The 16,373-nt window shown below is 30.6% G+C and overlaps 1 protein-coding gene across 1 annotated transcript; it reads left to right on the top strand.

Moving 5' to 3' along the window:
• Positions 1-7,483: 7,483 nt before the first annotated feature.
• Positions 7,484-14,442, top strand: LOC101204710 (exportin-T). The gene is made up of 15 exons (XM_004141656.3): positions 7,484-9,638; positions 9,758-9,847; positions 9,985-10,074; positions 10,179-10,283; positions 10,528-10,587; positions 10,831-10,893; positions 10,981-11,076; positions 11,247-11,411; positions 11,973-12,146; positions 12,267-12,332; positions 12,444-12,542; positions 12,657-12,803; positions 13,697-13,883; positions 13,969-14,015; positions 14,113-14,442. The coding sequence occupies exons 1-13, from the start codon at positions 7,911-7,913 to the stop codon at positions 13,784-13,786; spliced, it is 2,973 nt and encodes a 990-aa protein (XP_004141704.1). The 5' UTR covers positions 7,484-7,910; the 3' UTR covers positions 13,787-13,883; positions 13,969-14,015; positions 14,113-14,442.
• Positions 14,443-16,373: the final 1,931 nt, after the last annotated feature.

Genomic DNA, 16,373 nt, shown 5'->3' with positions numbered 1-16,373 from the left:
ACAGTACCCTAAAATAATATGTAACGAATTTTTATATTTCAATAACCATAAGGTCGTTTTTTTAGTTATTATAAAAAATGCTATCAACCGTTAATTATAAAATTAAATTTTGAAAGCTATAGAAAGGGTAATATTGGAATTTCACTCTTCAGAGAAAGAAAAATGGGGAAATGGGATTTGATCGAAATTTTGGTTTTTTCTGACGCATTCAGTTTGGGAAAGCACGTGGCCGGTTGCTTGCAAAAATCAGCGCCACGTGGTCAGCCGACTAGTAGCCATGAGTCCACCACGCAGATAAATATACGATTTATATCTTTGAATTTTATTTTACAAATTATATTTTGAGGTTATTTTTTCGAAAAAAAGGGTCAAACTTAGTGAAAATTTGAAAGGCACCCATCAATTTAGTATATGTTTAAGGGTTTGAATCCTTTCCACTTTATATTTTTTGTATTATTATATATAATAAGATGAAATAATATAGATTTCATAAATTGGAAAATGTTAAATCTGATAGTAGGAGATTTTGGTAATTAAAAGAGTAGTTTATCTGTCTTATATGGAATATGAATTTTTTTATTCACGTATTTTGGATCGAATACCCATTTGGACTTACTAGTTAGATTTTGATATCATGTTAGTTTCACGAATGAATCTCTATTTCATTTATTAATTTAGCAGGGGTGGTACAAGTTTAAGTATAATAAATGATAAATACACTTAACAAAATAATTGACATAATAATATCTCCTAAAATAGTCTTCTAATTGGTGTGAATCTATATTAAAGCTTTACTTTTTATATTGAAATTAGTCTTACCAGTAAATGAACTAAATTTATAATTCAAATTCATATTATTTTTTTTAGTTTCAAGTTTTGGTTTGATAAATATCAGTAGAGTTATACAATGACGGAAGTGGATATCAATGTATTACTAAAGCATAGTGAAATGACATTGTTTTTTTTTTTCTTTTCCAGGTAGTGGTGGATCGAGAAGATTGGTATAGTGAGAACTATGAGATAGTTTTACCATCGTTGAGGAGGTATATGCTAAAGTCATCAGTGTTTTCAGATTAAGTAGCATGGTTGTCGATCAAATCTCACAAGTTGATTGTTCTCTCGTAATTACAACATTTTAAAGCAAGGTTCAATAGATAACGAGGCTAGAAGGCAATAACTTTAAAAAGACCCCTCCATATGTAAGATACAAACAACAAACTATATTACAAAAGCACTTAAATTTGCCACTATGAAATCAGATAACCAATACTAATTGAAAAGAAAATAACCTTGCAAAGTGTACGAACACATAATTCATTGATCGTCATGTAGGCCGCCATATGAAATCAAGATATTTAGACGGCGGAGAGGGATAATCGGACGGAGGTGAGCGCCTTGACTTGTAGACGGAAGGGGACAAAATTGACAGGTGTGGGGCGGAGGTTACGGCGGCGAAATGAAAAGAGTAATGTCAAAATGGTGGTTGGCGGACCAATCCATAGTCAAAGGGAGGAAAAACTGATATCCATTATTGGCCGTTGGATTACCAATCAATCTACAAACATCGTTAACCCTACTGGTCCCAACCTGTTTATGGCTTACAAAATTATAATTTAATATCCAATATATTCAATTTATGGAATTACCAGAAAATGACAAATAATAAAAGAGTTGAAAAAGAAATTATAACTCATGTTTTTTATTTTCGAAAATATTATATCTCACGCGTGCGAAGAGAGGTTTATAAATTTACAATTCTAGAAGGAACCGACTATCTTAACCAATCAACTTTATATATATATACACTTGGACTATGTGTTTATAATTTGTTTAATTTTTTAAAAATTTTTAATTCCATTATTGTAAAGTGGATTTTCTTTTAATCCCGAAAACAAATTAAAATATTTAGAAGTATAGTAAAATTTTGGATTCTATCCATAAATAGAATTGGCTATATGTTGTAAATATTTTATATAATATACTATTTTTTAAAATTTATTTTTCTTGAATTATTAATCTTATTATATAAAATTATTGTCAAACATTATTTTCAATGTGTTTGGGACAAAAAGTAAGATTTTGTAATTTTAGTTATTATACTTCGATTAAAATAATTTGCGTATGAAGTGTACACTGTTTTAGTTTGAATTATAATAATATGCATCTGTGTGTAAACTATTTTAGTTTGATAAATAAATAGTAAATACTGTAGTAAATAATAAAAAATGATAAATATTAAAAATTAAGTATTTTGAAATAGCATCTAGTGTATATAATTGGAAACTTTTAAATAATATTTAGCGTAAATAAACTTGGCCTCAAACGGTTACTTTATTTGTTTTCAAAGTGGTTTAATTTGAAAAGTAATTCACACACTTTCTTTCCACTTTCTTGATTAAAAATAATGATAAATAGAATATACACAATGAAATGTCACTTTTTTAGTAACAAATAAAATTGACTTCTGTTTATATAAAGTCGAACTATACAACTATATTCTTTGAAAGACAATGGTTTTACCTCACACGATAAAGAATATACTATTGTATGTCCTTATTTTCTTCAACAAGTTATAAAACTATTTCTAACGTAGACTACATGTTAAATAAAAATGAAAGGTAATATAGTCAATATCTTGGAAATTAAGAAACAAAAATATGTTACGAGTCGTCACAAGATTGTCTCACATGCAATATCTAGAATGCACATCAAAATTCTAAATTAAAAACGATGTGAAATTATAATAATATGATTTCAACTTCTAGCAAATTTGCAATAAACTCGGCCTAAATTGAAAACAATCATAAATTCACATATTGTACTCTAAAAAATAGAGAATTATCAAGTTGTGGTATTGGTGGATCACAAACTACATGATGTTAAACTCACGTCAATGTGTTATCACACTTTCGTGTACATTTGTACGGGCTTTAATATCAATATTACGAGTGGTTGAACATTTCCATTTACATCGCATAGTAAATAAATAAGGTTAAAATACGATCATTTTAATTTTATACACTTTGAAGTTCGTTCATTTTCGTTCCTATACCGTTAAATGTTCATTTTAGTATTCGTACTTTCAACAAATCTCTAGTCTAATTTAGTCCCCTACTGCTAATTTGTTTTGAACAAATTATTTATGTCATCGAATGAATCTAACTACAAAATTCATGCTCACATATTGTAATTATTCGTCTGAAAATCATTGATCATTATTTTAACTACTCTCAATAAAAATCAAATTTAAAGGACTCAATCGAAATTTTATCGAAAGTACAAGAATTAAAATTAAACAATCAAAAGTCTAGCTAAAATAGACAAATTTCAAAATTTATAAATAGTAAACACGTTAACTTGTTTAAAAATACCTAAAATGTCTATTTACCGATCAATCTTATTAAAATAAAAAAAATTAATCATAACTTTTCGTAAATCAATCCAACATTTACGGTTTTTTAGAAAATAATATTTTTCACCAACGTTGATGTAATATTAAAATCTCGAAATTTTGATAGACATCGACGTGAAGAAAAATGTATGACATGTCATATTGGGGGGTTGGCAAAGTGCCAGTTGTGAAGGAATTGATTGGGTTTGTCAAAGTAGAGACGTAAAAGAATGAATACATAAAAAAGCAATTGATTTCTCCTTTGCGTGTATTTCTGTTGCCTAAAATGTGCAAGCAATTGGTTAGATCATGATGGACCCGTCCACGTCAATTCCCATGCCTACGTGTCATGTTCAAATATCCCAACCATTATCTTCTTTTTCTTTTTCTTTGTTTATAAATAAATTATAAAAAAATTGTTATAGATAGAATACAAAGAAATTAAAAAATTTTGTTATATTTTTTAAAAATAGTTTTAATATTTTATTATTTTTAAAAATGTGTATATTCAATTAGTTAATATAGGGTTGTTTCAAAAAATTTTTTTTTCAAATGTTCTGTTTTTTATAATTTTTCTATTATATTATATATAACTAATATTACACAATATTTTAAAGTTTATTAATATTTCGTGTTAACGATATTTTGATATTTTAGCATATTTTCTACATAATTTTAAAAAATATTTAATTGCTTCTTTAATTGACATTGTTTTCAAAATTTGACATTGTTTTTCATATTTATTTATTTTTAGTTGATATTCATTTTAGTGCACATGGTATTTTAAATCTATATTTCTTTTAAAGAAAACTATATTATAGTCACATAATAGTCAGCTCTTCACGTAAAGTTTAGTTGTGAAAAATATTATATTTGATTTTAGATTTGAAACATTAATGAAAATATACATTTTTTGTCATTAAATTTTTATTTGATGGTTAAGTAGAATAACAATGTACTTTTGTTCTTTAGTTATAAGTTTGATTTTTCTCCAATCAACCAGTTTCAAAAAGGCACAGTTTTCTTTCATCTTTTGAGTTCTATTTCAATTTTATATTTAAATATTTTCGCTAAAGACTCGCTTTCAATATTTTTTATTTAATTTTATAATGCTACTACAACTAATAAAAAATATATTGTTGTAATTGTTTAAAGTTAGTTGGCAATAATTGAACATTAGAGTTATCATTAATAAAAATTCAATGATAAAAAGCGTAAAATACTGGAAATTAATGAACAAATTGAAAATCAAACGATATAAAATTAAAACTAAATTCACAATCCAATAGTAAATGTATACTAAAAATTTTAGAGGACAAAAAAGTATTTTTAGTGACTTTTTTTAAAGTATAAATTGGAAGTGAGAATTTGAATTTGTTGACATTTATTCATACATTTTCGACATTGGTATGTAAATATTTGACATTCGTTAGTCTTATGAAAAATTCAATAGTACGTATTTGAATAGCATCCCGTGGAGTATTTGGATTCTTACTATTATCACAATGTTGTAGGCATTGGCATCCAATTTTGACTTATTTGTCCTTCACCACAAATAAATCAATTTCATTTACCATCAATTTACATATATGCATACATATAGTTTGGGGCTAATTATATTTTAGCACTAATTTAACATCATCAACCATTTTTAAAAAATATATAAATAATAACAATGCAGCTCTTTCCACGACCAGCATTTGAAGGTCTATGGATGAAGCCTTAAGGTAGACTTTATCCATCCTTTTGTCGACGACACCTCGATAGAAAATAAGTAAAAAAAGAGTGTAGTCTTCAAACTAAATCGTCTAATATATACACGTGAATAATTTAATATTAGGTATGATCTAAATCGATTTAGCATCCAATTTTGACATCCATATAGAATAGTATATCGTTGATATCAATAACAGTTAATTAATTATAGTAAATTTACCCAACTAGCCCAAATGATACAAAGATGTTAAAATAAATTATAAACAAATAAAAGGGCAAAAAGGTATGTCCACATATACTTAAAAGTGTTGTCAAAGCTCTACCTAACATATAAAATAAAAGTACACTAGGCACACTAATAAATAGGAAAGGATTGTTGGCCAAGTATAGTCATGTTTTTTAATTCAACGATAATTGACATGGTATTCTATTGTAAAAGTGGGATGAAGTTCAAATCATCTAACCTTCAATTGTTGTACTAAACATAAAGTTGAAAGCATAAAGATAAAAAACGATTCAAATCCTCTAACCTCAAACTGTTGTACTAAAAAGAAGAAGAACAAAAACAATATATTTATTTATTTTAATTTCATAGTTTAATGAGTTTGGACTAGTGGGCCATCTCATGTGTTTTTAGTATAACGGTATAACCGTGGACACAGATACGAGACACAAATATGACATGTTAACATGATGACACACCATATTAAAAAAATCTAGGACACGACACGGTAAGGACACGTTTATTAAAACATATATATTATTTTTATAGTAAATGAATTGATGCATTTATAGGCTTAAAAGACGTAGCTTGATGTATTCTATGCTTAAAAGTTTTTATTATTTAGTATCATATATGTGTTTTTTTAGTCTATTCAACGAGTGTTCTACGCATGTCTAATACATTAGTTTGTACTAACAAGTGTATAAAGGAGTCCACCAAGTATGAGAGTGTTCAAGTGTCCAATACGTGTCAGACACGAACATGCTATTTAAATTAAGGTATCTGTGCTTCTTATACAGTAATTGATACGACCTTCCATTGTCAATTCCATTGTGGAGGTGATAGAAGATTAAAATCGAAACTGTTATACTAAAAAACGAATAACAAAAATAATATATTTATTTATCTTAATTTCATAGTTTGATAAGTTTGAACCGATGGGCCTGCTCGTGTAAGCCGACGTCATCAGCCCAATCTAAGAATCTCGCAAATATTGGGCCAACTGGGGTTGGAAATGGGCTTGCTTGAAAAAGCTCATGAACTCGAAGTACATTGTAAAATCGAAATTTACGAATGTACCCCTCACAATGCATGAATTTCCGAGAGCCGACGGACGATGGCATTTTCAAAATTGGTGAATTATGGATCTTCCTGCCGGGAGTCGGAGCAGTTTTACTAACAAATTTGGCGCGTGACCAAACGCTTTGACGCTCGCGTGTGTATTATCAATTCGGTTAATATAATATATAGAGTTATGTTTCCGAGAAAAGGGGTACACGTCGGATGTAATTTTTTTATTCTCAACTTTACCCTCCTTTTTCTAAAATATCAATTAACCGGATAGTGTCTCAGGTTATTTGAGCCAACTAACATGCATCTATCTCATTTGAGTGTTGAAAATTAATTCATAGATAAGTGACATTAATGTGACTCATACTTTGGTTCTTCGTACTATTAGTTCGTGTTTATTTTACCCTTTTTACATTGTGGTGGTTGAGATGAGATTTTTTTTTCCATGATCTATATTGGTTGTATATTTTAAAGTTAACTAGAATCTAAATGTATTGAATAGCTTAAGATATGGACTTCCTATAACATTAAATTTGATTGTACCGGGAAAAAAATCTTAAAGACCGGTTTATAATGATACAAATGTTATTTAAAAAAATTATCTTTAGTTTTCAAGTCTTGATGAGTGTACACGAAGTTTTAAAACGTGCTTTTCTAATCTACATGGTTTATAACAACATACTCATTTGAAATTTATGAATTTTTAAAATCAGGTTTAAGACGTTCAATAAGTAGAGTAATTAAATGGTATTTGAAATTTTAAAAATAGTGTTATAGTTGACATGTGTTTGAGAAAAATATTATGCTAAATTTAAAATGATATAAAATAAAAATAAAAAATTATTCAGAAAAACTTTTAAATTATTTTTTAAAACTTATAATTCTAACAAAAAAATATTGGGGCCTTTGATAACAAAAAATATATTAATTCTCACAATTCATTATTTATTTATTTAGTCATTATATTATTATTATGACTTAGTATTAGTAGTGATAATAATAATATTATTATTATTCTACAATTTATTTATTTAACATACGGAGGCGCGATAATTAGGAATTGGTATATAAACTGGCAAACAACCTCCAAATCACAAACCCTAGAGAGAGTAGAAATAGAACAGAAAAAGAGAGGGAAAAGAAAAAGGAAAAGAAAGAAAAAGAAAAGAAAAACGAAAATGCTCATCAAATAAATTCCATTAGAACGCTTCCTAAAATACTTCTCGCATTATAAAGATCCGTGAATTGATCTGAATCATATAATAAAAAGGTAAGCTTTCTGAGAAACTCAATCTCGATTTTTCACTCTCAAATCGCTTCCATCCACTGCTCTTTGTTCTTCGGTTCCTATCACAAACCCCACAAAAACCCTTGAACAATTTTGTTTCCGATCAACCCTTTTGGTTTCCAGTGATTCTGCAAAAGGGTGTTGGTAAATAATATCCTTTTGTTTGTTTGTTTGTTTGTCTTGTTTGATTTTGAGTTGTGGGTTTGTGATTTTTAAGCGCCATGGATGACTTGGAGAAAGCAATAGTTATCATGTTTGATGAAACGAGCAATGTGGATTCCAACTTAAAATTAAAGGCTAATGAGTATTGTGATAAGGCCAAAGACGAATCGGCAATATGTAGAGTGTGTGTCGAGAAGCTTTGTTTTTCGAACATTGTTCAGGTTCAGTTTTGGTGTTTGCAAACACTTCATGAAACTATTCGGATTCGTTATTCGTGGATGAGTTTAGATGAGAAGTACTTCATTAGAAAGTCAGTGTTTTCCATTGTGTGTTTGGAGGGTATTGATGAGAATCACGCACTTCGAATTTTACGGGGTCCTGCTTTTATAAAGAACAAGCTTGCTCAAGTTTTGGTATCACTAATTTACCTTGATTACCCGATGAATTGGCCATCTGTTTTTGTTGATTTCTTATCTCATTTGAGAAAAGGGCCTGTGGTGATTGATATGTTCTGTCGGGTTCTTAATACGTTAGATGACGAGTCAATTAGCATGGATTACCCTCGAACGCCTGAGGAAGTAACAGCCGCAGGGCGGATTAAGGATGCTATGAGAGCGCAGTGTGTATCTTCATTAGTTGGAGCTTGGTATGACATTTTGTCCATGTATAAGAATTCTGATCAAGAATTGTGTGCAAGTGTGTTGGATGCAATGAGAAGATACATATCTTGGATTGATATTGGGTTAATAGTAAATGATGTGATTTTGCCATTGTTATTTGAGTTAACTTTAGTTGATGGGCTGCTCGAACAACTTCGTGGAGCTGCAGCAGGTTGTTTACTGGCAGTTGTTTCAAAGCGGATGGATCATCAGGCAAAACTAACCCTGTTGCAGAGTCTTCAAATAAGCCGGGTTTTTGGTCTGGTTGCTACTGAAGACAGTGACTCTGAGTTGGTCTCAAAGGTGGCTAGCTTACTTACCGGTTATGCAGTTGAGGTTTTGGAGTGTTTCAAACGGTTGAATTCTGAAGAATCTAAGAGCACTTCATTGGAGCTGCTTAATGAAGTTTTGCCATCTGTTTTCTATGTATTACAAAAATGTGAGTTGGACTCTGCTTTTAGCATTGTGCAATTCCTTTCTGGTTATGTTGCTACCATGAAGAGCCTTTCTCCTCTGACGGAGAAGCAACTTCTTCACTTGAGTCAAATATTAGAAGTGATCTTGGCACAAATCTGTTATGATCCTGTATATCGGCACAATCTTGATATCTTAGATAAGATTGGGCAAGAAGAAGAAGATAGAATGGTGGAGTTTAGAAAGGATTTATTGGTACTTTTGCGTAGTGTGGGTCGTGTAGCACCTGATGTAACTCAACTGTTTATTAGAAATTCAATGGTAAGTGCTGCCTCGTCTTCATCAGATCGGAATGTTGAAGAGGTAGAGGCTTCGCTTACACTTTTCTTTGCATATGGGGAGTCAATCAGCGATGAGGTGATGAAAAATGGAAGTGGACTTGTTGGGGAGTTGGTTACAATGCTTCTATCCACACGGTTTTCTTGCCATTCTAACAGGCTGGTTGCACTTATATATTTGGAAACGATTTTTCGATATATAAAGGTAGTGCAGGAGAATTCTCAATTTATTCATGTTGTTTTGGCTGCCTTTCTTGATGAAAGAGGCATACACCACCCCAACATCAATGTTAGTAGAAGGGCAAGTTATCTATTCATGAGGGTTGTGAAACTTCTAAAAGTGAAGCTTGTTCCTTACATCGAGACAATTTTAACGGTATAAATCTCCTCATTAATCAAACACGTTTCAATTTTGAAACTTTGTATTCCCTTGTAAAGTTTCCTGTAACGTTAGTTATCTCTAAGTTTGTCTCTCTCTTCATGGTGAAACTTCAGAGTCTGCAAGATACTGTTGCACGATTTACAAGCTCAAATTTTGCATCCAATGAACTTTCAGGGTCTGAAGATGGAAGCCACATATTTGAGGTTATCCTTTTAGTGTGTATATAATATATATACATTTGTCTTCTTTCTATGGTTTTACGTTCATTCCGTGTGCCCATGTGCATATAGTGGTTCTTTGTTCTGTTCTTTTTTTACATATCTAAGGTAATTGTTTACAGGCAATTGGCTTACTGATTGGGATGGAAGACGTACCACTGGAAAAGCAATCTGATTATTTGTCTTCTTTGCTCAAGCCTCTTTGTCAACAGGTTGCCCTCTAAATTGCCCATAGATTTTTTTTTAATGGTTTGGATCCCTTATTTTATGTTTAATTCTTATATGTTTCGAGTAAAATTATCCTGCTTTAATCTAGGTTGAAGTGGTGCTAATTAATGCTAAGGCATTAACACCAGAGGAGGCTACTGCAAAGATTGCTACCATTCAGCAAATAATTGTGGCCATTAATGCCCTTAGCAAGGTCACTTTCTTTAACGACTTCTCTCTTGGGAGCGAAGTATTTATTTCATCATTACATTTTTTTCATTATTGGGCAATAGTTTTTCTAAAGACTTTTTACCCTCAAAATGTGATATTATGGTCAATGGTTTCTGTTATATCACAGTTGTTTCTTCCAATGAGTTGTAGATTTCTTAACTCAACTTTACCTTCTTTTTTGTCAATAAAAAATAGTGATAACTTCCTTTCCCCCTTTTGTAATCCAGGGGTTCAATGAACGTCTTGTCACAACAAGTCGTCCTGCAATTGGTCTGATGTTCAAACAGGTTAGATCCATGACCCCTTTTTTTCCGAAAATTTTCAAACTTGGAATAAAGAAATTATATAGAAGCATCTATAAATAGGGTCTTGCCAGCTGGTGTTCCATGCAATTAGATTAAGATGCTGGTGGCTAAGCGATTCATTTTGGTAGCTTCTGTTGAGGATTAGATCATTAAATGAAGCAAAATAAGAATTAAACTGCCTTTCATTGAATTGTACTAACTGATGTACATTCTTCTTCAATTCAGACATTGGATGTTCTTCTCCAAGTTCTTGTTGCATTTCCTAAAGTAGAGCCTCTACGGACTAAGGTACAGGGTTTGATATGTATCCCTAGAGATACTCCCTTTCTATTTATAAATTGCATCAGCACTGATGTTGGTTTCTGTTGAATGAAGGTCCTCTCTTTTATACATCGAATGGTGGAAACTTTAGGCACATCTGTATTTCCCTATCTCCCGAAGGCTTTGGAGCAGTTGCTTGCAGAAAGCGAGGTACTGATGAACTCTGAGTTGGCATTTGATCCATTAGATAAATCTGATAAAAGGAACTATCCGAGACACCTTTGTTTTGAGTATTATTTATCTTTTGTATGAGTGAAGCTTATTTATTGTCATCTCGCAATTGTTTTAGAGCTTCAATTTCAATGCATGTTTTCTTGCAGCCGAAGGAGTTGGTTGGTTTCCTTGTATTACTTAATCAACTAATCTGCAAGTTCAGCACTTCGGTCCATGGCATTTTGGAGGATGTTTTTCCAACAATTGTGAGTCGGATATTCAACATTATACCAAGAGATTCTCTTCCTTCAGGACCAGGAACCAATATTGAGGTACTCTTATTGTGTGTTTTAATTCTGAATTTATTTAGGGTTGTTATATTATTAAATGTCGTCTTCAAGATCGCTTTTGCATCAGTGCACATGTCAAATGTGGTAAGTCATTTGGTTTATGCTCATTGTTTTGAGTGATATACTAGAAAATAAACTCTTGAAATTTTGGTAATTTTTTTAAAATTTTATTTTTATAATTAAAAAAAACCTTTAAATTACAAATGAGGTACTAGCTTTGATAGAAATCATTCATTACATTGTTTGAAGTGGAACCCAACTTGTCTTACCTTTGGACATTTCCGCGTGTTATATATATTAAGGTTTCCATGTTGAAATCAATATTTAGCCGAGTATGATATGGCTTGCATTCTTTCTAGTTTACACACTAGTTGTTAATACCATTTACACCGTAGCAACTGGAATTTGTGAGCATATGTTAAATATGACGTGTTGAACTGCTTTGAGCTTGAAACATAATTCTTCAAAGGCTTGGCCTTCCATTAACAAGTAGAAAATTTGCCATCCATTATCTTATGCTCTGCCCTTGTGCTTTTATTGTAGGAAATTCGTGAACTACAAGAGCTTCAACGAATAGTCTATACATTTCTTCATGTGATCACCACACATGATCTCTCTTCGGTCTTTCTATCCCCTAAAAGCAGAAGCTACCTGGAACCGATAATGCAGTTGCTTTTAAATACATCGTGTAATCATAAAGATATTCTTGTTAGAAAGGTAAAATATTGCTTGCTGCATTTAACAGCTGTTATATGTTTTAGATTTTTTTCCTCCCAATGTATACACATCTTGATTGCTTTGGTTGCCTGGGCTTAATAATTGTTTTCTGTGGTCTAGGCGTGTGTACAGATATTCATTAAATTAATTAAAGACTGGTGTGCCCGGCCTTCCGGAGAAGAAAAGGTAACTGTGCCCCCTTAATGCTTTCCTTGTTGAGTACGTGTCTCTTTTTTCCTGAAAAAAATGAGCACTCTTTTCATAACATGTGTTACTAATTTTGATCTTTTGAATCAGGTGCCTGGCTTCCAAAGTTTTATAATCGAGGGCTTTGCAACAAACTGTTGCTTGTACAGTGTACTTGACAAATCATTTGAACTACATGATGCAAATTCTGTGAGGATATTATTCAGAATTCTGTTTCATTTCTTATTGAACCGCAAGGATAGAGCAGCAGAATATTCTATTTGTGTATATATTTAACGTACTGTTTCTTTATACTGGATGCAGCTAATTTTGCTTGGAGAAATTGTAGCGGCCCAGAAAGTTATGTATGAGAAATTTGGGCAGGATTTTCTATTCCATTTTGTGTCAAAAGGGTTTTTAACTGCACACTGCCCTCAAGATTTGGCCGAGCAGTATTGCCAGAAGTTGCAGGTACCTACTAGCATCAATTAAAAAGTTTATTGACAACTATCATAAAGGTTACGTAGTTGAAATTGCGACCATGCATATTTGCATTTTTAATAAAAAAAATTGAGGTTTGATATTTATTATAAAAACTGGGTAATTCAAGCAACTTCTCAAATTGTAGGGTTGGAAAGATTTATGGGTACTGTCTTTTCTTCATAAAGACAAGGATATGGTTTTAGCCATAAGAGCAATGAAACATGCCTTTATTTATGGCCCATTGGTCCAAACACTGGCTTCCACATGCTTTAGATATTGCATTTCTTTTGGAATTTCTGACCTCAAATGTTTCAAAATTTGGAGTGTTTATGTGGATGTAGTTAATTCATATGTAAGCTTTCATGGAAAAGGAAAATTTATCCTATATAATAACTTTTGTGAGGAAATCTCATGGTTGGGAGGGTGAACAAAATTTCACTTTATAAGCACCTGTTATGTGATGTTTATTGGGTTGAGTATCTGTTCCCCCATTTTAAAGTAATATATTATTACTTACATGCTAGGCAGAGTTGTCAAATCCAACCTAAAGTAGTGGTTGGAGAAAACAAAAAAATTCCCCTCATACCTTTTAAAATGTGAGGCGCACTCAAAACACCATAGCCTCATAGGCTTTTGGAGTATAGAGTATTTATGTTCTAGTGAAGTGCATGATAGTTTAACATATTATATAAAAAAGTCAGCTTGAAGTATAAGGTAGAGAAACTAATTGATTGGCTATTTAAGGCACAAAGTTCATGAACAAAAGTCAACAAAATTCCTGTAAATAATATTTAATAATTTTAGCCTAAAATGATGAATAGTTTTCTTATATGTAGCTTTTGTATGCAGTTTCATCCTCTTATGTGTTATCTCATTTGCAGGGTAGTGACATTAAGGCGTTAAAATCATTCTACCAGTCGCTTATAGAAAGCTTAAGAGTTCAACAAAATGGAAGTCTTGTTTTCAGATAGCATTGCCTGTTGGATGAAATAAGTTAGTAGTATTTCCTGAGAACTCCATTTTGTGGTGTTTGTTCTGAAATATGACCTACAATTTTGATCAACAAAGGTGAGGATGGATCTCATAGTAATCTACTGACTAGATTCATATCAAAGATTATATCTCCATTGACTTCATTTGGATAATCTTGTAGGATCTATGTTGTATATACCTTTTTGGCGGCTGTTTAATGGATGAGAGGTATTTTGTTATCTTTATGTTCTTTTCAGCTTCCTAATTTTGAATTATTTATTTGCCGATCATTCTTTTCTTTACATCTTTTTTATTTTGTTTACAGTTGTACATTGCCTGATAAGACCTTATCAACCACAGAAAGTTCAATCATATTTGGTCGTAATGAAGATCTACTTATTTACAAAATCATGGTATTTTTTTTTTGTCTATACCATTTGCTTAGTTTTTCGTATTTTCTTACCTCTTTTCATTCGTTACGATACGTTATGTCGATTATTTAAAACATGATAAATTTTGTTTCTTGGTTTCTGGCTCTGCATCACTGGATAAAGCTTATCAGCAATTCCGATTTGTATATTCTAGTCAAATATTAGTTTGTGCCATCATGAAATAAAAATCTCAAGTTTGAATTTCAAGCTCTCATTAGGGTTAATCCTAAGAACCAACTTCTTCTTTTTTTAATTGCAGACATGGAGGTCTTGTTTAAACGTTGTTTTTATATTTAGTAGGAGACTCTCTTTGAACCCTGAATGTTTATCGACATGCACCTGTCACATTTGATAAAAAAAAACAAACACACACGTACACATACGTACAGATACAAATTCAATGGTTGTAATGCAGATTTTATTATGTAGAATTCTATGAATGTACGTTGTTTTAATGGGTTGGTATGGTTAGATTTGGTCTAATAAGGTTAGAAAAATGTTAAGTTAGACTAGAAGGTTTGTACATAAAATAATAAGATAAAGATATGTATGCTTTTTTCTTTTTGTAATGTCATTTAGAACAAGTCAGCTAAAGTTACAGTCTTAAAGGTGAGCCAAGACTTTGATTTTGCCAATATCTTTCTGATGACTGACCAGTCCTCTTCTCCTAAATTCTTTCATTTGTTTTTATAAAATATTCTATCATGAATCTTCAAAGCAAGAGTGTTGGACACTTTTTTTTTTTTTTTTAATTAAAGCCATGATTGAGAATGGTCTCTCTCTCTCTCTCTATTTTTTACTTCATCTCATAAGTACAGGTGATTTTTAACCCTTTCTAGAGTTGGTTCAAACGTGTTTTGTAGAACAAAAGAGATTTGTAAAGATGCTTTGTGAGGAAGTGTAGTCAGAATCTTTCTTCTAAGCGCTTGGGGAAAACAACCTTCCCTTTTGTAGTGTTAAAGCACAACTAAGCTTTGTTGTGAACCTTAAGGTTAAACGGCAAGTTTTAGTTTATGAAGCTTTTGACGTTTGTGTCTATTTGATATACGAGAAAGATTTAGAAGTATGATAGTTTTTTTAATTTAAAAAGAGTAATGAATTTTTGAACTATTTAATGTGTGTTTAATTAGTTTTGGATATCATTAAAATTGTGTTTGTTAGATTAACGAATTTTAAAAAAATATTCAATAATTTAAGAATATATTACCTACCCCACTAAAAAATGAGACTTAAATAACATACCATATACTATTTACTTTGACATGCAATTTGAATTTTATGGAATAATTAGACTCGATTTTGGTTGCAATTAAAAGTTGCTAATAAAAATTTCAACAACTCAAGTATTGTTCGTTTTTTCATTTTTGAAAATTAAATCTATTTAAACAAAAACACAAGTCCTAAACATTTCTCTTCATACACATTCTTCACTTCTCATTTTTCATAATTACTTGAAATGATTAGAGCATCAAAATAAAGTCACAAAAACAAAATTAATGTTTTAGGATAAAATTAATAATTAAACGAAATAATTAAAAGTAAAGAAAATTGAAAATCAATTTGAGGATTTAATTTATAATTGAATTGAAAGGTAGTGTTTACATTCATACGTCCAAGTGGACTTTGGATTTACAATCCCATGAAATATAAGAAAATAAAGTATCAAACACTATTTGAATTGAGGCTAAAAGCTAAAGTCCAAATTTGTTAGTGGAAGACACGCGTAATTATTTAATTCATACTTTGATATATATTATACATTATCTCAAAATTCAAAACAATATTAAAATTACATTTGACATAATGAACAACAAAAAAATAAAGGTCTTTAACAAATTAATTGTTATTATTATTATTATTATTATTATAGATATTGATATGACATGTTATATAAAAAATAGTGTACATTTTAAATTTTAATTAGATCATTTAGTATGGGGTGCATGGTTTTAGTTTAATAATTTAAATTGTGTTTAATATAGTTTCTTTAATTATTTAAACAAAAGTTTGCCAATTAAAAATGGATGAATTTTTTAGGATTAGTTGACATAAAACTTTCTTTTTAAAAATCTATTAAATATTTGTAAAGTTAAACTAAACATACCTTTATTTTATTTTTGAAACATTTATGGTTAGACAATATTAAACTAATCAA

Source organism: Cucumis sativus, chromosome 7 (genome assembly GCF_000004075.3).
Source record: "Cucumis sativus cultivar 9930 chromosome 7, Cucumber_9930_V3, whole genome shotgun sequence".
Taxonomy (NCBI): domain Eukaryota; kingdom Viridiplantae; phylum Streptophyta; class Magnoliopsida; order Cucurbitales; family Cucurbitaceae; genus Cucumis; species Cucumis sativus.
The sequence above is the reverse complement of the archived record's forward strand: the minus strand, read 5'-3'. Positions and strand labels throughout refer to the sequence as shown.

Bases quoted from the DNA above. Each gene is read 5' to 3' on its own strand.
- LOC101204710 (XM_004141656.3), top strand. From the start codon at position 7,911: ATGGATGACTTGGAGAAAGCAATAGTTATCATGTTTGATGAAACGAGC. The intron at 9,639-9,757 runs GTATAAATCTCC...GTGAAACTTCAG, and splicing joins ACATCGAGACAATTTTAACG to AGTCTGCAAGATACTGTTGC. The intron at 12,147-12,266 runs GTAAAATATTGC...TCTGTGGTCTAG, and splicing joins AAGATATTCTTGTTAGAAAG to GCGTGTGTACAGATATTCAT.